Source organism: Wasmannia auropunctata, unplaced genomic scaffold, assembly GCF_000956235.1.
Source record: "Wasmannia auropunctata unplaced genomic scaffold, wasmannia.A_1.0 LD336103.1, whole genome shotgun sequence".
In the NCBI taxonomy this organism is placed as follows: domain Eukaryota; kingdom Metazoa; phylum Arthropoda; class Insecta; order Hymenoptera; family Formicidae; genus Wasmannia; species Wasmannia auropunctata.
In genome coordinates this window covers 1,059,499-1,076,407 of record NW_012026787.1, presented here as the reverse complement: position 1 = coordinate 1,076,407, position 16,909 = coordinate 1,059,499, and the positions used below count along the sequence as shown (strand labels likewise).

The following is a 16,909-nucleotide window of genomic DNA, read 5'->3' as shown; positions in this document are numbered from 1 at the left end:
TTAAAAATAACTACATATTAAATAAGAGCAATGGCGACTTAAATATAGAATTAAATTTGACAGTAATAGATATAGATTTAACAGTGTAGAAATATTAGAAGCACTAACAATAAGATCCTGATTTCATATGACTGGTATTGGCCTTCTCTCAATTTAATTTGTGTTATACATAGACAGTCGGAATACATATATCAATTTGTTTTATTTATTTTAAAAAATATGAGAGAGAAAGAGAGAGAGAGAGAATATAGAAATAAATTTTGCATTTTGATTAAACTAGTAGATGTAGGTGAATCTTGGGAAAGCAAGAATAATTTTTTAAATAAGTGCAAAAGCAGTTGCATAAATATTTGGTGGAAATTTAACGATACACGACTCGTGCTGATTTCTTCATCGTTATCTTATTCTCTTGTGAACATAAATCGTTTTGCGACGCAAGAAAAGCGTTCTTCCGCAAAGAACGATCTTCACCTCGTTCGCGAACAATCTTAGGATCCCGCGGGCACTTGCCCCGAAGTCGCTGGGAAGAATCTATATGCCCTCTTCGTAGGATCTGAGGAGGACAGCGTCCGTAAATCCGTCGCGGCTTCTTAACCCCGTCGGCCGGCTTCCGACACTTTTTGGCCGTTTATCCTCGCTACCGCATCTCATTAATCTCGAGCACGATCTTCGTTCTTCGGCGAAGCCACACGGAGATGCGATGCGCCTCGACGGGATTAAAATTCACATACCGGCGCGCGATCGAGTCCAGTGACACTATAATTCACGTGATCGATGATCCACTTTTTAACACATAGGATTGTCTGTCACTGATAAATTTTATACTTTATCTTCATTTTTTCTCTTTTGTAAAAGATAACGAAGCTTATTTTCACTATTTTAATAAAAATAGTGAAAATAAGCTTCATTAGTTTCAAAATTACTAACATTATTTTAACAGTAACATAGTTTTTCAATTTGAATTGCATATAAGCTACATATTGCTAATTCAAAATTATTACAAATTATAACGCGATCGCGTGAACAGATTCGCTCGTTTGTCGAGTTGAATATTTTTCTTAGGCATTACACGATGTTACATTTCAGTTTGCTGGAAATGTCGCTGTTGCATAACGTGATTCAATCGATATAAATTGGCAGGTAACTGTCGCGCAAAATTCACGTGAATTGGCGTAAAACAAACGCGAGTAAATATCGTAAATATTTGTCGTTAACAACATGACCAACGGTGCAGCATCCGTTTTTAATTGTTTCGCAGTACGGGACTAACGAAAGGGTCAGTCCAATATTGTTCGCCCCATGGAAACATTTTTCTCCTCCTTCTTCAATGCGTTAAACCATTGGTTAATCTCGCGTGTATTTTTCCGGTTCGAAAAAAAAATGACTTATTTTATTCTGATTGAATGTATAATTGCGACACTCCGCGATACATCGTAAAATTTACATTTTAAATAACAACGTGTAACAATGTTTGATTTAATAAAGCACTCGTTATACGAAAAATATATACCTCCAATCATTAAAAACAGATTGATGATGAAACAACGAAATTGCGTAATATAAACTGCACAAATTCCATTTCAAATCTCGGAGAATTGACACTTTTGATTATGCAGATCTTCCCATACAAATTATGGGTATATTTTTACATAATATACTTACGTAAAAATAATAATTATATAAAGATGATGATTAAGCATTTGCCTTTTACGCAAGACAATTCCACGGTGCCATTTTCCACTTCATTTACTTGCGAGAGGAAGACGACGCTTGTCGAACGCATAAATGCGTGTGCAGCCGTGTGCATTACGGGAACTAACGCGGGCCACGTCAAGCGGGGAAGAGGGTAGGAGGGAGGGAGGGAGGGGGATCGTGCCGTTAGCGCGATATTGTAATCGCGGATTTGAGCGTTGTTTGCGTCAGCTGCAAGCACAACGTATCGGTCTTTTCTATTTTTGGTCTTCCAATTAGTTTGGCGCACCGCCGCCGGTCATGCGCGCGCGTATTTCCGCGAGCGTGTTTCACGGGAGCGCGCAGTTACCGCGATTCTCCAGTAATATCAATGCGCGAGTGGACTGAACGCCGACCGGGACAAAAATATAGTTGGTTTACATTTACCTGTTCGATTTACTCGCCCCCCCCCCTCGATTTATCGGTTTAATCTCACTGAAATATGATTTCGAGTTATTTTTACATGCAGGAAAGAAATCGGTATACGCGCGCAGCGGGAGAGGAGGGAGTGTATCTTCTTTTTTTGGGGAGGAAAAATTATGAGCGTTTTTATATTCAAACTCCGATCTTCGTATAAATTTTTGTATTTAACTGCATTCTAGAAACTTGGTTTGCAAAAGGTCCTTTATTTTCAAGATCTCACACTTTGAAGAGCAGTTTTAAACTTTAATTAAGCAAAAATTAATTTTAAACCCATCAGGTTATCAAAAATCCTACTTTGAAAGTTAAAGTTGAATACTTTTGAGGTATTGCTTATGCAGAATATTGTCGCTTGCAACGAAGGAATACCATATATTATATTTTAAATATAATATAATATATATATTATATTTTTTGTGAGCATGAAAGTTTTTTCTCGCTTAATAAATTTAACGATCCATTTGTTTCAAATATAGAATGCAAGCTGTCTATACATAAATCGTTGTCACTTTCTGCATGTTTCATTTTTGCTTCATTAAATAATTTTTACGTCCACTGTTACGGATCCAGATTTCGTGTAAATCTGGCGTATAGGAGAGCAGGAAGTTGGGATAGAGGATACTTGTTTCTCTACTGCTTGCTCAGCCGCGGAGATCAAACCGCACAAATCACTTCAAAATCATTTGCCAATTTTTCGATCCATCGAAAAATTCGTGTCCGCAGCTACGCGGATCTTCGGAGCGTTGAAAAAAAAAGTTAGAAAAAAAATTATAGAACGAGATACGCGGTCGATTTCCTTCCGGAAGCCGGGGGAGCTGATACCGCTGCGAATCAAGCTCGTCGGGATCGCTCGGGAACCGTATTTCCGGCGGAAATCGGAGATCGATCATTCGGCGGCCGGCTCGTTTTTCGCCGTTTTCGTCGGCAGCTGTTTACGGTCCGTGCGCGCGCGCTCGCGCGCTGATTGCGCCGAGAATGAACGATGTCATTCCACGGCCCTGTGGCGGCATTGTAATAATGTCGCGTACACGCCGAAAAGTAATTTCGTAATACGATCCGTCGGGACGGGAGGGGGAGGGGAACGGAGAGGAGGGGACGATACAGCGCGTACGCGATGAAATTGTTATCGGCCGGAAGTACATCTGACATTTGGCACCGTTACGACTATTATTTAATGCGCGGCACGGAATTCTGCGTCAACTGCGCGCGCGGCCTGCGAATGATAAATATAATTAACGCGCGTATATTCGCGCGGGGAGGCCCACTCGTATAACCGCCATGCGGGAACGCGTCGCGTTACAATTATAATTCCCCGCGTACCGGTCGTTAACCCCGTGACGCAGGGGACGGTCGCAGAATCCCCGCGAGTATACTGGCGGTCGAAAGGGATTTGGATCAAATTTTACCCCTCCCCCTCTTCCTCCGTCGCCCCGCACTGATGCTTCTTAAATTAAAAGTAATTAGAAATCTGAGAATATTCTCAGATTTTAATTTGTCTTTAAAGCTATATAAACAAACAGCGGAACTTCATCCCTTATCTAATTTTAAGAGGATTTTTATTCAAGTCAACGTAGAACTTTGCGAGAGTCAAGAGTATATAGACGAAACCATTATTGTTTTTGCGAACGCCGTTCGATGCATCGCGCTTCTTGCTTGTCATTTCCCTTCTCGGCTAGTAGTATAGTTTACGTTTAACTATAAGTACACACGATGATTTTCCGGCTCTTTATTACACGTCACGATGGGTTGTTTCATGTTTGAGTTAATTTTTATCACTTTTACAAAAATATATAAATATACAAATAAATGATTCTTACACATAATATTTAACATTTTTAGAAAATATCTGTAAGGTTGTGCAGTAAAAAAATTTTAAAATTAATACATGTTATAATTACACTTTACAAAAAAGTTTACAAAAAAATGTTTTGTTTTTACTTTGAACCAGAATGTCTTTTATAGATGTTTTTTTAAAATAGATTTTTGGATGCTGAAAACAATGTCGCAAATTTCTCCAGCGTGTCAGATTTTCAAAATAATTGAGGTTTAATGTCCAAAAATGGCTTTTTTTGGCAATATTTGACATTTTTTAATAAAGAAAGTTAACGTTATCTTGAAATTGCGATCAGAAGTTATGAATGTATTGTTTATTTCCTATAAAATACATTGGATGTCTCATTTTAACCTATTTGAATATGTCGAATAAAACGCATTTAAAAAAATATTTCAAACAAAAGTTAGTCTAAAGATAAATAAATAAATGGCAAAAATCGATCGCGCATGTGATGCTGCTTCAGAATTCTCATGTTGGAAATAGTTTCTAACTTCAATTCTTTCTAACATGACTAAAAGATAAGCTATTGAAATAAAAAATTTTATAGCATTTTATAAGGGATGAAAAATACATTTGTGGCTTTTGATCGGAATTTCAAGATAACATTAATCTTCTTAACAAAAAAAAAATGTCAAACGCTAAAAAAGCCATTTCTTGGGCATTAAACTTCAATTATCTTGGAAATCTGACATGCTGAAATATTTTGGCTTATACAGCTTCGTTTTCAGCATTCAAAAGTCTATATAAAAAAATCTATATAAGAATCTAAAAGGAAAAAAAATCTATATAAGAAATATCTAGTTCCAGTTTTGAGTAATTTTTTGCTGCTTAACTAGTGTTATCAATTAAATAAATTTTAAGCTAGATATAATTAATTATAGCTGATGCAAATGACCCAATTTTTCTTTTGTATATTCTTTTTGTTCTTCTTTAGTAGTTGGATTTCCGACTCTAAAGGTAACTTTTTCATGCTGACACTTGACGCTCATTTTTAGCGTCAAAATAGATCACGTGATCAAAATTGATGCTTGGTATTCGCCAATTTTGATCATGTTTGATCTGTTTTGACGCTAAAAATGAACGTCGAGCGTCAGCATGAAAGCCATGAAATCGCACCTTAAGAGTCACCATATACCGTGCGCGTTCTTAGCGTCCTATACTATAGATTTCTACTAACAAAGAGTTAATATTCATCGAAGGATAGATCTTGGCGCGCGGGATGTACGACACGAATGAGATCGGTTCTGCGCTAGTATAGCGTATAAGCATAATGTATTACCTGGGGTAGAAAAGTTAAGCTGCAACGCGCTGGCGGTTCGGTCCGCGCGCGAAGTATGAAAATACGTGAGACTTATGAGACTTCCCAGTGTCCCGAAGTTTCTATTACGTCAATTCGGAGTTGCGCGCAGGAAAAACTATTTTCGAAACTTCGTCCACCGGAGAGGACGGAGAAACTTCGTCTCCGCGCCTTTCGCCTCCGCCGTAACAGCGAGTCACGTGTCCGATGCGTAAGGGGACGAATTTGTCACGCGTTATACGGCTAACATACTCTGATAAAAGTTGACACTTTTGCATGATAAAATGTGACATCCATATTTATCATTGAACACGCGACTTGAAAGCGGTATATAGAGGGACGTCAGGCAGGGAATATGGCGGTCGAATATAAAGAAGATCGTCATTAAAATTAAAGCCGCTCTCGCGTTACATATTTATTCGCTTTAAAATTTAGAAGTCGGCTCATTCTATAAAAGTAACGCAACAAGAGAAGTTCGGGATGTTCCGCGATTTTCGACTTTCCGATATGTCAAACGACGAGCCTTCAATCCCGAAAAAGGTTTTCCAGATAGTTTCGAACGGGTTTTCTCCGGCGAAGTGCAAGATGCATACGTCCCGAATTCCACGTGAGCGCAAGTCTCGTCCAAAAGTGGCGAACAAGGGGATGGCGGAATAAGGGCTCCTCCGTGATAGCGTTGCAAGCCGGGAAAGTAAAGTTCGCGCGGTGCGCGAACGCAGCGTGGCGGCGGCGGACGACCGCGCGATCCAAGAGAGATATCGTTGGAATTATGATTCCCCGGAGATACGGGTCGGGCCTCCGAGAAGAGCGGAGATGGTGTAACTTCGCGACATCGGCCTCAGGTACTTTCCTGACTAAATAATTCGCTCGACTCCCGATAACGGGCCCCGGACAGGCCGCGGTATATCTGTCGCGAAAAACTCAGCAATTACTCGAGTGGCATATATCGGCCGCCCAGCTCGCCCTGTTCTCTGAATTATATCTAAGCGGAGTTGTATACACGGTGTCTTTCGCACTCGGCTTCTCGCGAGTTTTCTCTCGATTATACAAATTCTTTGGCGGCGATACTCTTTATTACCTCTTTCTCAGGGATTGGAAGTAACTCGTTACTTGTAACGTTACCGTTACAGTTACTTTTTTTTTGATAACGGATTGATAACGGCGTTATTCTATTTTTTTGCAGGTAACGAATTATACAGTTATTTTTATCGTTACTTTTTGTATTTTTAACTTTCTGTATTTTATGACAGAATTTTCGTATGTATATTCAATCTTTAGGTTAGTTAGTATTCACATAGTTTATTCTTATTTTAAAACTCTTTTAAATAATGTCTTAAAATATTAATACGGCTCTGTGATTGGTTTATGACAACTCAAGAATGCCATAAGTCAATCAATATCACAAATTAAATTGACAAGTAATTTAGTAAGATATTTTAACATTATATGCATCTTAAAATATTTTAAAAAATTTATTGTGAAAAACATCAGCTAAATTGCGTTTCAAGATCGAAAATTTAATTGGCGCGTAGTTTGTAGAATTGGATATGTATAATATATAAATTCACTTTGAAATATTAAGAACGAAGATGGCTCTAGCTCATATCGAAAAGGTTTTCCTTTTCCTAGTTGTATTTTTATATATCGGTCTAGTGTCATTGTTGTATTGCTTTTATTAATATTAAAGCAAAAAATTGCATCTTAAATTATTTAAACTAATCTTATTTCAGCATTAAAAAAGCAACGGAAAAGTAACGAATCGTTACTTTTTAAGTAACGATAACAATGAGTTATTTTTAAAAATTAGTAACTAGTAATGATAACTAATTACTTTTTTAACTCGGTAACGAGTAACGATAACTATAGTTACTTTTAAAAAGTAACTTTCTATTCCTTTGTCTTCCTGTAAAAAGAAAGCTGCAAACTGAACTTTTATTAAAATAAAAAAACTTCTTCTTTTGATAAGACATTAATTATTAATTGAAAATCATCAGAAAAATATTTTAGTTAAATACGCCCGGTTTGTCTTTAATAAATTGTATCTAGATCGAAAAAAAGATGTGAAAATAATTTTTTTTTTAATTCCTTCAATTTTCAACGACTTTTCAGAAGTCACTCGCGTTTGGATAAGACAAAACTTTAACAAAATAATACTTCTTACAATCAGTTGCAATTACGAGAAGATGCGCGATATCCGGATACCATGTATACGGCCCCTGCGAATCATATCTCTCTTTCCTTCTAATCGGACCGAAGATAACGCCGCCGTTTTCCGTCCATTATGGCGTGTCCCGATTGTAATGGTTCCTCGGGACACTCAGATCGCCGTAATTTGATCTCCGTTCTAAGATAAGAACCGTATTAACTCTGCGCAACGGCGTAAGCCGCCATCTCCCCATGCGCGAACACTTTTCGTTGTAAGCACCCGGTCGCACCGGAGAGGATGGTGGGACAACGTGATTCGCGCGACCGCATTACCGACGCTATTAACATTCCAATCACTCGCATAATGTCGTTCCGCGATAATTGTGCCTAACCAGGTTTCCTTTCATACATATCGCAGCTAGGATTATTATTGCCGAATAAAGAGACAATGGAATCAAAATTGGTCTCAACTGAACGAAGAATTTGTGCACCAAACTTTCTCATTTGTGTAACATCGTAAGGCGAAGGTGTTTAAAACTAATCTCTGAACTACAGATTTTTACAACAACTTCTTATCTAATTCCTATATTGATTGTGTAAAACTGATAAAGGTTTCAATCGCATTCAGAGAGCGAAATTGTAAAAAAAAATTTTTACAATTTCGCTCAAGATTTGTTCTAAAAGTTTAATTTAAAGTTTCTTCTTTAAAATGTTGTTTTGGGCCAAATCAGACATAACATAGTAATGCCAATGCGAGCCGACACGTTATACATATACGAGTACATATGTTGGTGTATATATGTATAATAATTTTTATTGAATTAATATAATATCCAACCACATGTACAAACTGCGCGCTGTACTTTTTTGTCGCTCTTAAAACACAGTCTTTTACACTAAAAAAAATATTCTGTCCTTTAGTGATACCCTCTTGATTTCTAGAGGACTTTCCTCTGAAATTTGGCCTCAAGAAGTTACTCTAAAATATAAAGGAATATCGTATAATTCTTGATCATAGTCTTGATCATAGTACACGCGTCTACTTTTTTATAGATGAATGTGCTTTGTGTAAGATTTTTTGTCAGATTTTTCATAGAGGAAATGTTAAGAAGAATTTTGAACTTATTAGTAGAATTTTTGTTGTATATGTAAAGCCGGATTCCACTGTAACAAACTAAATTGACAAACAATTTAATATTTTTTATACTAACAGCATAAAATTATATAAGGATCTCTCTCCTCCCCAAAACTTGTAAAGTATTTTAAGACCGACAAAAAAGTAAAGGCGCGCAGTTTGCATGTGGCTGGATGTTGTATCAATAAAAATTATTATATACGCACCAATATCCGTGTCGGCTCGCATTGGCATTACTTTACTATGTCTGATTTATTTTTAGGAGTCTTGAACTTGTTTTACAAATTGAGCTATTGATGTTTCTCTTGATTTTGATTCTACAAATACAGTCGAACCTCGATAACTCGAACCTCTACAACTCGAAAATTTTTATAAGACGAAAATTTTGTTTATTCTCTTTCGTTCCACTGCGGAAAACCTTTATAAATCGAAATAAAATCTTTTGTCAGATATTTAGATGTATTATTTTATCTCTGCAACTCGAATTTAAAATAGCCAGATCTCTACAAGTCGAAGTTCACTTCTATAAGTCGAACTTCTATTGTCGCTGTTTTTAATTTGAAGTTGTAGCTATATGCGTAATCATGAATAATAGCCTGATATTTTATGATAACATTTATTATATGTATGCAATAAATAATTGACTGTCAAATATTGATTTTTTTTTCTTTAAAAAGTATTATAATTGGAAAATTATGAACTCTCGTACAAAGCCTCCTTAAGTCGAATTTTTATATTTTAACACTGAAAAAAGTAATCTTGCAATTATAGCGAGAATTATTTAAGTACGAAAATTTAGCTAAAACGAATAAATGATTAGTAAGCACTGCGATATCATATATGTTGTATATTTAATCAATATAGATAACAGAAATTATATCTGAACTATTTGTCAAATTTAGCATGAAAGTTCTTCTATGACGTTTAATCAGTCCAGACTCCAATCATATTTAGTTATGAGACCTATGTTTTTTTGTATATATTCTTAGAATATTGCTGCTATAAATTCTACGTATGACAAACAATTTTTTAGCAGATACAAAAAACAGCGATATAATTTAAGTGTAATATTTAGAAGCCTAGCTGAAACAGCGAAACATTTCCCTGAGTGAACCCTCTTTTACTCGAATTTCGATAAGTTGAAGACTCTATAACTCGAAGCATTTTTTTCTTCCCTTGAGATTCGAGTTATCGAGGTTCGACTTTAGTTATATTGTTAGCAGTAGCTCAAGGGCAAAAGTATAAAACTTTATAAAAATTTTTAAATTCCAAGAGATTTGTTCAGACAATTAACACGCAGAAAAAGGAATAGCCAATGAAGCTAAAATATAGCTATGGCAGCTAAGATGTGTCGTTGAAATAGGGACAGCTAATGTCGTTGCTGCCGAAGTTCACTTTATTAGTTATTAAAATGTAAGTGCTATATCAAAAAATATTTGCTGCTAAAATCAAATGATATTTAGCCGAATCTATTTACTATGCTATTTTGTCTTAGCAATAGAGTAACAATATTTGCAGTATATAGCTTAGGTATTGCAAAATACACTTCTCAACAAAACTAAAGCATCATTTACTCTACCCTCCAAAAATAGGCAAAATTCAAGAGAGTGTAACTTCGTCAAAAATGATCGTATTGAGATGTTCAAAAAAACATTTTACAGCTTGAAATCTCTACTTTCCAAATCGGTACTTGAGAAAACGATTCTACTGATCTTTTATAGAATTACACGGATAAAAAAGGAGACCCGACGAATCTCAATTTTTACGAACTTTGACAAGTTCCATGGCGCGAATTAAAAATCGCATGCAAATGCAGTTTACAGCTTTCGAAAGAGTGAATCTTTACCTTTAATTTGCTTTTTTGTTGAGCGTTGTACGATTTTTTTTCACCGAGTTATTCAACATTAAAGCAAAAATGGTCCTTTTTGCTTCAATTTGGAAAGTAGAGATTTCAAGCTGTAAAATGCTTTTAGAACATCTTGATACGATCATTTTTGACGAAGTTACACTCTCTTGAATTTTGCCTATTTTTGGAGGGTAGAGTAAGTGATGCTTTAATTTTGTTGAGAAGTGTATAAATGCTAAATGTAGAAGTGCATATGCCACATTGCAAATACAATTACAAATCAAATTTTCGCGCGCAGCTATAAACTTTGTTCTATGTGCTATAAATGTGTGCAATGATGCAATGATAAGACATTTAGGTACGCATCCCATCTTTTTAGCTGCCCGAACTAATATATGCTTTTAATTTCAGTTAATAAATTTTTTGTGTTGTAGTAAATGTTTTTTATCTGTAATAGCCAGAACTTACAATTAGCAATGACATTAAGGCGGCAGCTCTTATAGCTAAGTTTGATTCAGTTTTTGAAATTTAGCCACTATTACTAAGTCATTTTTTTGCGTGAACTTGCATTAACCGTCGCAGATGAGCTGCCGTGCAGCCGCGCATAAATGCATCTGCCGCGTCGCAGAGTGCCGGTGTAACACGAGACCGTGGTTAACGTCGCGCGTTCAATATTGATGCGGCGGCGGCGGCGGCGGCGGCGGTGGCAGCGCTCGGGCGGTCGGCTGGCGTCCCGCGCACTCGCGGATAATTTGTAAATGCAAAAAGAAACACAACACGCACGGCCGGCGGAAACGTTCCCGGGGGTGTAGCCAGAAGGTGGATGCGTTTTATGCGATGTTAAATTTCGCGCGCGACGGCCCTACGCTGGTGCTTCCCGAGCCAACTCTGCTTCCCCCTTCTTCCTCTCTCTTTCTCTCTCTTCCTCTTTCTGCCTTGTTCGCCCTCTATTCTCTTCTGCCCCCGGGAAAAATGATAATCCTTCACTCGTTAACTCGCGGCGAAAAAAAAAAAAAGAAATTTTGTCCACGCCGTCTGGTGATTTTCGGCCGTTCGATGCAGTCGCGCGAGGTTTGCCTTGTGATGAATTACCCCTTTCCTCTCTTCCTCCCCTGCCGCCGCCCTCCCCCTCCTCCCTCTGCGCCTCAGGCTTTATGCGACACTCCTGAAGCATCGTTTCGGGACTAGCCGACGACGACAGGCGCGGCCCCCGAGCGGAAGGGAGCGTCGGGTGCGCCCAAAATTGATGGTTAATTCAAAACCACCGCGGGGGCTGCAACTGAATTTGACCGAGGCAAATAACGGGGCACGAGAGCGGGCGCTCGGGTGACAGGAGGGTCAGGCCTCCGGTGTGCCGCCTGGTCAGGTGGGAAAGGGGGGATAGCGCGGGGACGGAATGACATGGCGTGGCACGGCGCGACGCGGCCGCGGCGGTGCATCAGGTTGATTCGCGGGCTGCAGCTGTAAACACGAATAATGGAGAGTACCGATCGGGTAAATTGTGTGCTCGGGGTTCGCCGAGGGTGGTCGCGCGAGCGCGGCCGTCCTCCCCCTTCCCCCTTCTCCCGCCCGCCGTCGCTCGGCCGCTGTCCGCGCGCGCTGTCATTCTGCCCTTTTATCCTCCCTTTATCCCTCGCCGTCGCAGATTTTTTTTTTTGCCTGACTCGGCCCTACAATCCGCGGCGCGTCGCGGCTCGTCGCGGCGCATCTCGCGGCGATTACGCGCATGTGTTTGCTCGCCGACCAGCGCGACGTATACGCTTCGCCAAACACGCGTTTATACATGTAGGTATGGGAGACCCGAAATCGTCATCCCCGATTTTGAACGACCAATCTGGTTTGATCGATCGATCAATCCGGTGTTTTCGGCCGCGCGGTGTCCGAATGCCGGGACGCTCTCCTCCGCGAATTAGACGCGAATGAAAATGGATATTCTCTCCATATGAGAGTTCCAAATCGCCCTTTTAACGCGCACGTGTCGTTTCTCTCCCGTTACAGTAGGAGTAATTTGAACAGCGGGGAATTTGAATAATAGTAAGTATTTGCAAGGATTTCAGAAAAATAAGAGATTTTAAGGTACATTTCATTACATCAGACATTTATAAAAAAAAGAATACTCGATTGAATTGAAGCAAAGAGAGCATGAAACAAGCCGTTACAGCTGTCATTGATGGTGTGATCTCGGTTTTAGGAGCTGCACAACTATTTCATGTTCCATACAGAAAAGTACAATCTAAACAAAAACAAATATGGTGAAAATGAAGTTCATAGAACTTCTATTGGGTATCCCGCTGTGTTTGGTAGTGTTGTAGAAAACTTTAAAAAGAGTTAAATATCTCAAAGCAATAGATTCTTTTATTAATTTCTGTTTAATTTTGTCTGAAAAGTGCAATTTAATATTTAAACACAATAGATAAATATAATGTTTTGCTTTTATTATTTGCTTATAATATCAATATTAAAACGTTTATTTATGTTTGTCGTACTTAAAATATTGGGACTAAAATGATCACTTTACGTTTTTCTAATTTGTGTTCAATTTGGTCTCTCAAAGATATATAATAAAATGTTAAATATAAGATTTGGTTTTAATTATAATATTAATGTTCATTTTCAATGCTATTCAAATTAAAATTAATTTTTCTAAAATTGTAAGGATAAATCGGATATAATGACGTTTTGTCTCAAGATTTAAAGAATAATTTTTCATATATTGGATAAATATTCTTTAAACAGTTTTCTGCTACATATTCAATTTAACCTTTAAACCACCACATTCCAAAAAATTAGACTAATCACAATGTCGGTCTGACAGACCGCTATTATGCTCTCGCTAATTTATAAGTTATGTATAATAAAAATATATGTTTTCTGAATATTTGTGATCGGGAAAAAGAAACCTATGTTTTAATGTGAGGATTAACAAAAAAATCTCGTATACAATAGAAATAAAATATATTTAAATGGTGACAAATAAGAAAATGGTTGACAAGTAACGTTTTAATAGCGGTCTGTGAGACCGATATAGTGGTTTAAAGGTTAAGGATAAAATTATTACTCTTCGAGAAATTGTTCAAAAAGTTTGAAATTATTCAAATTACCCCGTTGAACTCTATAGGTATGTATCTATATCTGAGGAGAAGATGCGATAAGAACGCAGGCGAAATTCATCGTGACGTCAAAACAGCTTCAAAATGATTATTTTATGATTATTAATTAAAAGTCACTTTTCGATATATCACGGTTTATTTTAACGTTATTTTTACGTTATCGTGAACTGCTGTTTCGTTAGAACAGTAAGAACAAATAAAAGATATATAAAAATACTGAAAGAGAAAGATACTTTCTTTTTCCGCGTTGAAAAAAAGAAGTAATGGTGCATGCGATCGGGTATACACTTCACCGAGGTATCTTCTTCTGCTTTTAGTTACCGTGAGAACGCCCAGAGGCTTTCGAAAGCTTACCGCGATCGAGCTGCCACGCCGCTGGAGACAGCGATATGGTGGACGGAATACGTCGCCCGGGGCAATGGCAGATCTTACTTCCGCAGCGACGGCGCGGGTCTGCTCTGGTACCAGCGTCACCTCGTCGACATCGGGCTTGTTTTGATCGTCGTCTTCGCGATGTTCATCTACATCCTCATCCGGTTGATCAAGCTGCTGCTGTCGTTGCTCCGCGTCCTCAAAGGAGCGCTCTTTAGCCGGGCCGACGAGAACAAGTGGAAGAAAAAGAACTGATGACAGACGCCGCACCACTGTAAAGCATTGCGTAAAAAAAGGAAAAAATCAATTTAGGTGAAAGATAGCAGAGAACATGATCTATCATAAATATAATCAATACTCGGATTGTGAACGAATTTTTTAACGGTGGAGACGGAATAATCGGGCGGAAATAAATCGGTCAATGCAAAAAATCCGTTTTAGCGGAAAATTTTTTTAGAAGAAAATTCAGTTAGATTCACGCGGCCGTTTGTCATTAAATCTCTCGTTCATAACCCTTTCAGCGACGCCCGGCTCGAATATCGTCGCGAGTAGATTTTTATGCTTTTTCGATATTTCTACGTAAAGTTTAGCCGAGACGTACGTTACAGCCCGCGTATGTCGGCTGGTTTTAGCTTAATTGTTATCGGTGATTTCTTCTCCCGTGAGATGCAGACCTTAAAACTGGCATGGAACAAAGTCGTTTAATCCCTGGATAGTTTGCAGTATTTTATGGTATCCAAGTATAACCGTTAACTGGAACTCGTCCGAACAACGCGCAGATGGTGTAAAACTTACAGTTCGCTAGTTTCTATTTTTTTTTACTTCCTCCCGTTTTACGGAAAAGATGGTGAAACTATCCTTCATGTTCTGTCGACTTGCGTCGCATAGAGCGTTTGTTCCTTTGCTCCTTCATTCCTGCAGTCGAAGTTAAAGTTCATTACTTTTATCGCGGTGCGCGACGAGGTCGACGTAGGGAAACTTGTACCTTACATTAAATTAAGAATCAGAATATATCAGAATATATTTTAATATATATGTAGAATCTATTTCTATATTCTTTTTTAAAGAGATATGTTATATTTTATTAACATTTTAATATATATCTATCTATAATAAAAATGTGACGAATTTAATAAAAATGTTTGTTAAATTGCAATAATACATATATGTGAACTGTACATTTACTGTGATGAGATCTATCTAATTAGATATAACATTAAATATACATATATCTAATGTTAGATACATATTTAAGGAATTGAAAATTACTTTTTAAAAATAACTAGTTATCGTTACTCGTTAGCAAGTTAAAAAAATAACTAGATATACATATATCTAATGTTAGATACATATTTAAGGAATGGAAAATTACTTTTTAAAAGTAACTAGTTATCGTTACTCGTTAATGAGTTAAAAAAATAACTAATTACCATTACTAGTTACTAATTTTTAAAAATAACTTGTTATTGTTACCATTACTTAAAAAATAACAATTTGTTACTTTTCCGTTACTTTTTTAATGTTGAAACAAAATCAGTCTAAATAATTTAAGATTCAGTTTTTTGTTTTAATATTAATAAAAGCAACAATGACACTAGACTGATAATAAAAATACAACTACGAAAATGAAAGCCTTTTTGATATGATATGAGCTAGAACTTTTAGCTTCGTGTTTAATATTTCAAAATAAATTTATATATACATATCCAATTTTACAAACTACGCGCCAATTAAATTTTCGATTTTGAAACGTAATTCAGCTGATATTTTTCACAATAAATTTTTTAAAATATTTTAAGATGCATATAACGTAACAATATCTTATTAAATTATTATACTTATCAATTTAATTTGTGATGTTGATTAACTTATGGCATTCTTGAGATGTCATAAACCAATCACAGAGTCATATTAATATTTTAATTATTTAAAATAGTTTTAAAATAAGAGTAAACTGTGCGCACACTAACTAAAAACTGAAGACTGAATATACTTACAAAAATTTTGTCATAAATACAGAAAGTTCAAAATACAAAAAGTAACGATAAAAGTAACTGCATAATTTGTTACCGTTACCGAAAAAATGTAACTACGTTACCGTTACAGTTACCAAAAAAAAATAAAATAATGCCGTTACCAATCCGTTACAAAAAAAGTAACGGTAACGGCGTTACAAGTAACAAGTTACTTCCAATCGCTGTATATATCTAATATTAAATATACATATATTGTTTTAAAAATGTGTACTTGTTTTGATTAAACTTATTTAGACTTAATTATTTAGACCAGCAAAAGAAATTTCTACATACGCTAGTTTTATATAACAAAGTTTTATATAAAAACATATGAAGATTGTTTCTAGAGTAATTTTTGACACTGCAGAATTCGAATTTACCATCAAAGTATTTTTATCAGATCAAATTTTTGAGATATAAAAATATTTTTTGTGTGGTTTTTTTACATTTTTAAAATTGGGAAATAAATCGGAAATGTATAGCGCTTAATTTTCATTTTTTAAATATAAACTTGACTCCCTTTCACATGTTTAAGTTCAGCAGCAGGCGCCCAGTATATTTTCGTTCCAAATATCTCTGATAATGTTTCTCAATTGTCGAATCCCGAAATGCTGGAAACGCTTGCCTTACTCATCATCCAAATTATTCGGCATGAAATTTAAGCGTGAATAAAAAATGAATTTTTATCGATATTTCTGTAAACAAACAATCAGACAAACGATGTGATAATATCATCATCGTTGAAACAACAGTACAATCAACGTGGTATGTATCCAAAATTCGACCCCATGGATTTTTCCCGGCGACAAATTCAAATTCAGTATCCGAAATGTGCGTTAAAAAAAACTATTTTCATTTCGTGTACCAAAAATTATTCAAAATTTGTAAACCAGTGATATTTGCAAACTGACTTATTTCAAACGGAGAAAGAGAATTCTTTAATAATTAAATTATAATTTATTCTTTCATCAATCTCTTTTGCTGTATATCCTTTATCAATTTTC

The 16,909-nt window shown here is 36.5% G+C and overlaps 1 protein-coding gene across 1 annotated transcript in view; it reads left to right on the top strand.

Moving 5' to 3' along the window:
- Positions 1–14,402, top strand: part of LOC105457335 (UDP-glucuronosyltransferase 2B17-like) — a 97,098-nt gene extending 82,696 nt beyond the window's left edge. The window contains exon 3 of the mRNA XM_011701953.1: positions 13,836–14,402. Within this exon, the coding sequence (XP_011700255.1) occupies positions 13,836–14,145 (310 nt within the window). The 3' untranslated portion in view covers positions 14,146–14,402. The remainder of the gene's footprint in view (positions 1–13,835) is intronic.
- Positions 14,403–16,909: the final 2,507 nt, after the last annotated feature.